Source organism: Lactuca virosa, chromosome 7, assembly GCF_052849685.1.
Source record: "Lactuca virosa cultivar CGN04683 chromosome 7, Lactuca_virosa_CGN04683_v6, whole genome shotgun sequence".
NCBI classification, from domain to species: Eukaryota; Viridiplantae; Streptophyta; class Magnoliopsida; order Asterales; family Asteraceae; genus Lactuca; species Lactuca virosa.
In genome coordinates this window covers 126,581,970-126,589,220 of record NC_136432.1, presented here as the reverse complement: position 1 = coordinate 126,589,220, position 7,251 = coordinate 126,581,970, and the positions used below count along the sequence as shown (strand labels likewise).

At 36.3% G+C, this 7,251-nt stretch overlaps 1 protein-coding gene across 1 annotated transcript; it reads left to right on the top strand.

The window, feature by feature from the left end:
• Positions 1-706: 706 nt before the first annotated feature.
• On the top strand, positions 707-5,916 carry CKX7 (cytokinin oxidase 7). Its single transcript, XM_079059935.1, has 4 exons — positions 707-1,582; positions 1,691-1,966; positions 3,359-3,621; positions 5,409-5,916. The coding sequence occupies exons 1-4, from the start codon at positions 878-880 to the stop codon at positions 5,725-5,727; spliced, it is 1,563 nt and encodes a 520-aa protein (XP_078916061.1). The 5' UTR covers positions 707-877; the 3' UTR covers positions 5,728-5,916.
• The last annotated feature ends 1,335 nt before the right edge of the window (positions 5,917-7,251 follow it).

The following is a 7,251-nucleotide window of genomic DNA, read 5'->3' as shown; positions in this document are numbered from 1 at the left end:
GTAGGATGCTATAATCGTAAAACTTAGATCCTAGGTTGCATATGCACTTAGATATATCAAGTTTTGATATTTCCAGTACCTATGTAATATGTACTTGATGCTATTAGTCCTCAACAGATAGAGTGTATGCGGTTAGCTGACACATCAATTTGAAGATTATGGTTAGAAATGATGTGAGACTCGTGAATCTTAAGCATAACTTGATCTGAGCATCACATGGTTTTTGCATGGCTGATTCACTATTTGTTCTATGATCCACAACATCCTTGTTATAGAAAATGAAATGAACACAATCCGAAATCAACATGTCTGATGAAAGAATTCCACATAAAATCCAAAATATGACAAAATTTTATGACTTTTTTTTATATTGTTCGTTGTATCTTTAATAGTGTTTGATCCTACACAATGAGTGTATTAGTAGATATGTAAAATTCCATACACAATGTTTATAATTCAACTTCTCACATATAAAGATTATTTTAAGTATTCTACTATTGGGCTCTGGTGGGGTCATGTGGCTCGTTAACAAAACAGTTCAAACGATTCACTCTGTTCAAATGATACAATTTATTATCTATTTATTTATATTTATTTTGTTAAAAAGCGTCGATATTTAGAGAAAGTAAATATGGAATTAAATTTTTTTTTAGTGGTCTTTAAAATACAAATCCGCCGCTATTTAAGCCCGAGAACTCCACCCAATATAGTGTAAGTGAGAGAAACAAAAAAGATTACTTTAGATTCTGTAGCAGCGGCAGATTGCTAAAGTTTTGTTGTAGTATAGCCAACCCCTTCAGATTTCAGAGAGAGAAACACCTTACTGTGTTTTTACTGTGTGTGAGAGAGAGATAGAGAGATTAAACCCCCGGTGAAGATGATAGCTTATTTAGAGCATTTCGTTCACGAGAACGACTCCGACGCCATGCTCCAACAAGAAGACGAAGAAGCAGCTTCTAGATTATGCCAAGCCATGGACCTTCAAGGCACTATCGATTACAGGTCTACCGGCTACGCCGGAAAAGACTTCGGCGGCTTGCATGCATCAACGCCGTTAGCCGTCATCAGACCTTCCGGTAGCCACGACATCGCAAGTGTCATCAGATTCGCGTCTCAATCGCCGAATCTGACGGTGGCGGCAAGGGGAAACGGTCACTCAATCAACGGTCAAGCCATGGCCAACAGAGGACTCGTCCTCGACATGAAGGAGTCTTCCGATGCCGGAATTGACCTCATCCGTTACACCGACGGTTACGCCGTCGACGTCGGCGGTGGAGCATTATGGGAAGACGTATTGCGATGGTGCGTTTTGGAGTTTGGTTATTCCCCGCGGTCGTGGACGGATTACCTAGGGTTAACCGTCGGCGGAACGCTGTCTAACGCCGGTGTTAGCGGCCAGACTTTCCGGTATGGTCCGCAAACGTCAAATGTAACAGAATTGGAAGTTGTTACAGGTAACGGAGACACCGTGATCTGTTCCGACACCCAAAATTCGGAGCTTTTCTTCTCCGTTCTCGGCGGACTTGGACAATTCGGTATCATTACTCGGGCTCGGATCCTTGTTCAACCCGCCCCGGATATGGTTGGTATTTTCGTCAATCCTTTAACTAACTATTATATTGTACCTTGTGCATTAGAAAATTGTACGCACATTTTTGCTGAATCTTACACGTTTACGAAACGCAATTAGGTGAGATGGATAAGGGTAGTATACTCCGAGTTTGACGAGTTCACCCAGGACGCTGAGTCGTTAATAACCCAGTCAGAAGGCGAGTCGTTTGATTACGTTGAAGGATTCGTGTTTGTTAACAGCGACGACCCGGTAAACGGATGGCCATCAGTGCTACTTAACCCGGATCATGCCTTCGACCCGACTCCCATGACCCGATTCGACAACCCGGTTTTGTATTGTTTAGAAGTCGCTTTACATTACAACAAGGGAAACTGCTCTACAACAGTCGATACAGTGAGTCTCTGTCTTTTCTTGATCCTATGCATCGCACCTCATCTTTTTTTATAGTGCTCCTTGTTTCTGATATCAAAATCACTTTACCAAATCCACTTTTCGCCATTCCAATGGTACTTTTTTTAAGCATATAATTGGATATATCTTCACGATATTTAACCAATCATTTTTTTTAAATAGAAATAAAAAGAAAAACATGGTATTTCTAATTTCTGTTTATTGGCAAGCATAACATAAAAGAAGAATTATTTATTGATATGGCCAAAGTCATATAGGACATGCATGTATATATTTATAACCATATGCTTTGGTGGAAATTATTATTATATTCTTTAGGTCCCATTGTTTTAACTTTCCACATTTATTAATTATCCTTTTCTTTTTATGGTACAATGTTTTGGAATTGTGGTTTACTAAAAGATGTTGTTCAAATCGCATGAATATATATGTAGGTACGATTTGTTTTATATATTTATGTAAAAGTAGATGATGACAACATACGCAATCACCATAGCATCTCCCCTACTTCAATCTTAGTTATATAGATAGCATCACCATGTATCCATGTGGCATTTCTTATATATATACCATGTTTTTTACTAAAAAAATATATTTTCACAATTATTATTCCAAAAAGATAAAGATAATGAATCGAGTAAAGTTATGAATCCTAACTCTAATGATTTTAACTTTGGCTAATCAAATATTATTATAACTTTGTCATAATCACTTTAAACACAATTATCACATATTTAGTTTTGCCTTTTTATGAAAAGATGGGAGTGTAATAAATACGAGGGTTGACTATATTGACCTTGGTTAGTGCATAAAAGCATGTCAATATAGGATGTTTGACTATAGTACGGGTGAAGTGAGCAAAAAAAAAAGTCAAAAGAAAATATTCGGCAAGTGTTTACCTGTACACGTGGCACTAGAATAGGTGAGGAGGTCCGGTTATTTGTATGTCTACCGATGACAGCATGGATGGGTATGGGTGATATTACCATTTTAGCCCCCATCATCAGCTACCCAATACACAGTTGTTTTTAGAAAAACTGACAATAAGGCAACTACAGTATCTTCCATTGGATTCTCTGACACAAAGTAGCAAAAACAACCACAGAATTTGGTCATATTTACGAGATTGACACCCGTACTTGACACTGGTGAGAGCATATTGTCATTGTCCTAAATGGCCAAAACATTAATATTGTTCACCGTAAGCGTTTCCAGTGCGCTGTCGTTTTGCTGGTCATTGAGATTTTGGGTGACGTTTTCGGTCCCCCACTTCTTGCTCAATACCCCATCTTTTGTCGCCTGCTTTTTGCCCTTGCTTTTCATAATCAACAACAGTTCCTTTTTCTGAGTTTTTATTTATTTAATTTTAATTAGAGAGTAGAGAAGTTGCTTGGACGGCTGAGATTTATGGAGGACACCCAATTCCAGGTGGACCTCACCTACGTGGATTTTTTACTACGTGTAAAAGAAGCCGAAAAACAAGCAAAAGCAAACGGCATATGGGACACCCCACATCCTTGGCTCAACCTATTTGTATCCAAATCCTCGATCATGGATTTTGATCGTTGTGTGTTCAAGAAAATATTGAAAGATGGCATTGGGGGGCCTATGTTAGTCTATCCTATTCTGCGAAGCAAGTAAGTAATTCTCCTTCTCATAATTTAATATAATATAATATGATATCATCTATCATCTCATTTCATTTCCCTTGACATTGACACTATTAAAAATATGTAGTCCCAGATTATCCTTTAAAAAATCCTTAAACGTCCAATCCGCCACTATAATATTATATATTGAAATCTTCCATCGATTTATGGAACTTTTCCGTAAAAGGGTTATTTAACGGATAAAGTCGTGTTTGACATGAGCTTCTCAGAGCTTTTTGGTTAGCTTTCCGAATTGTTATTTTTTGGTTTTTATGTACTTTTATACCTTTAAAAGTTACCAGTTATTTTTGTCGAGCAATTCTGAATAAATAAAATTTCCAGTTGCCAGCTAGTTTTGTCAAACGAGTCCAAAATCTAATCTAGGAAGGAACATATTAAAGATGTAGAATCAATTGGGGGTCGATTTTGATGTTTAAATTTGGGTCCACGAGGTTAACTTGTTGTGGGAGGGATAAAATTAGTTGAAAAGAATATAAAGGCCACGCGTGCAGTGATGATGGTCACGTGGAGGACGGGCTACATGTCGTCCCATGTGGTGGATTGCCGATTGCGACCGTGGTGGGGTACTCCAGTGGAGAGAGGGTGACTAGTGAGATCAATTTGATATGGTATATGTTGACTATTTTGCTTAGATGGGGTGGTTAAGATCTTCTTAGAAAAATGAGGTCATACAAACTATGTACTTTGTTCACGCATGATTATTTTTCTACTAGTAGACTTCTCTTACAACCATTCATTTATAGTCTTGATGCAAAACATAGTAAAGTAGTTTCATTTAAATTTTTGAGAAAAAAAAATATCCTATTACTTTCATTGATTTGTTTATTATTATATCATATTGATTTTCCTTTCTCGTTTTTATTTAATTAAAAGTTGTCCTATTATATCAATCGTATTGAAATTCAAAGTGGTGTGTGAATTGAATTTTTAAAGAATAATGATCTAATTAGACAAAAGTTATAAGTAGAATACTGTAGAATTTGGTAGAATTTTTAAACTAGGATACATTAATATGCAAAAATAAGAACTTAAAGAATACAAAGAAATAAAATTAAAATGTTATTGTATCCAAAACTTGTTATTTTTGTTAGGTTAAATACAAGGAATTGCACTTTGTTATCATTTATTTGATCATTATAGCGTGGTATTTTTAACTTTTTATTATTATATTATAATGTGTATAATATATATATCGAATTATAATATATAACAATTTCTTAATAAATTTAAGAAAATATGGCATTATAATAAAGTAATAAACAAAAGGAGGTTACTATTTTTGTGTTATTTATAGGTTAACGTATTTTAGGTGGGACTTGGGAGATATAGGATTTGGGAAGAGGGGTAAGATGGTAATTTAGATGGTAGTGTATTATACTATTATCTTTTGATGGAAAACGAGATTCCCAAGTGATGTAGCAATCGGAGCAGTCTCTGGCGAATCAGAAACGACAACGCAAACCCGTTGGGCCCATTCCTTACAATGACACCATATGGTTCTATTTCATTTTCTTCCTGACCAAAATGTCCCTATCTTATACCCCATACAAACATTTTCATCATTTTATTTATTTTGTTTTTCTCATCAATTTTATTTCCTTTTTATTTTTCTTGATTGAGACTCCATCTTCCCTCATCATTGTGTACATTTCATTGTGGTCCTTTCTTTGTTTTGGACCACCACATTTTAAAGATCAAATCAATATCTTCTTGAGATAATTTTTTGTTTTTTTTGTTTTTTTATAATCAATTAGGTGGGACGAACGTGCATCAATAGTATTACCCGAAGGAGATATCTTTTATATAGTTGCATTGCTCCGGTTCACAAATCCGTATCAAAAGTCCCCTTCTGTTAGAGATCTAGTTTTACAAAATCAAGAAATCATACAAACTTGTGTTAGAAGTGGATTCGATTTCAAGTTGTATCTTCCTCATTACAATACCGAAGATGATTGGAAGCAACACTTTGGGGATCGATGGTTGTGGTTCGTGGAGATGAAATCGAGATATGATCCGATGGCTATTCTTGCACCGGGGCAAAAGATTTTTACAAGACATGATGAGTCTTGTTGATTAATCCATATGGTTGTAGGGTTGTACAATTATTTTTTGTTACAAATTTTATATTCTGTTATTGACTCTTGTATTTTTTTTTTTCATTTTAGTTTTTTGTGTTCGATTGGAAAAGGAAGAAATTTCAAGCAAACAATGTAAATGAATACTTTTGGGCAACCAATTTTGATCCATTGCTTTGATTGTTTATATGTTACTTTCATATATAAATGATGATATTTGATTTTTAATTAAAATATATCTTTAATTTTTGTTGTCATATTATTTGATTCATGAAAATGAAACTACATTATTTCATTCATAAACGGGATATTTCAAGGAGATATAAATGTAATTTTTTTTGTCAAGTTATAACATTATGCTTTTAATATCTAATTTGTTAAAAATAATAATGTTTATTTATTGCAAGATTAACATTGATATATATTTTCATAATTAGGGTAAGAATTGTAATTTATTAAAATATGTTTGTGAGTATATTTTGGCGTAGGGTTTGTTTTGTCATTAGTTGTTTATACAGGGACTGCGACTCATTTTATGTATTCTTGCATTGACACGCGAAACGGGTATTGTTACGGAAGACGAAGGATCTGAGGAACAAGGTGGCGTATAGGCTTAATCTGACGGCCGAACATAGTCAGATCCACAGCACCTTTCATGTCTCCCAGCTGCGGAAGTGCTTGATAGATAACTCTGCAGTAGTGCCTCTAGAGAATATTCAGGTGGATGACAGTCTGAACTACATCAAGCGACTGGTAGCCATCCTCGCCAGGAAGACGAAGGATCTAAGGAACAAGAGGGTCGAGTTAGTGAATGTGCAATGGCAGCACCGCAAGAGCTCGGAATGGACTTGGGAGCCGGAGGACGAAATGTGGGACCACTACCCAGAGCTATTCCCAGATGCAGCAGACTTCGAAGACGAAGTCTAAAATAAGTGGGGGAGATTTGTAACGCCCGGATCCTGGTATGTATTTTAAATTAAATCATTCATTTTTGCAAAGGGACTCGACGAGTTGGAGGCCCCAAACTCGTCGAGTAGAAACAGATTTTTGGACACGGGACTTGAAGTCTACTCGACGAGTTGAGAAGCCTCAACTCGACGAGTAGACTGCCAGAGTGAAACCCTAATTTTCAGGGTTTTTTGTACCCTATTTAAGCACCTTAACACTTCATTGTGTCCTCCCTCATCGCCTCCCTTAGTCCAGCAAAACCCTAATTCGTGATCTAGAGCCTTTTGAGTGTGTATGAGTGAAAAGAGAGTGTTTCTTTGGTATTTCCTTGAAAGAGTGGAAGCTTGAAGTGCTTCGTTGAAGGAGGGAGCTTTGGATCCAGAGATTTCGTTGTCAAAGCAGCCTTACTGAGGTATAAAGTCTATACCTTGACTATTCATTTACTAGATCCCTTCATGGAGTAGTTTAGGGCTTTAAGGAGCATATTCGGAACCATTCATGGATGCAAGCATGTTTTGGAGTCATGACTTCAGATCTGGAGCCTTTAAGGGACTCCATGGCATAAAGGTGCCAA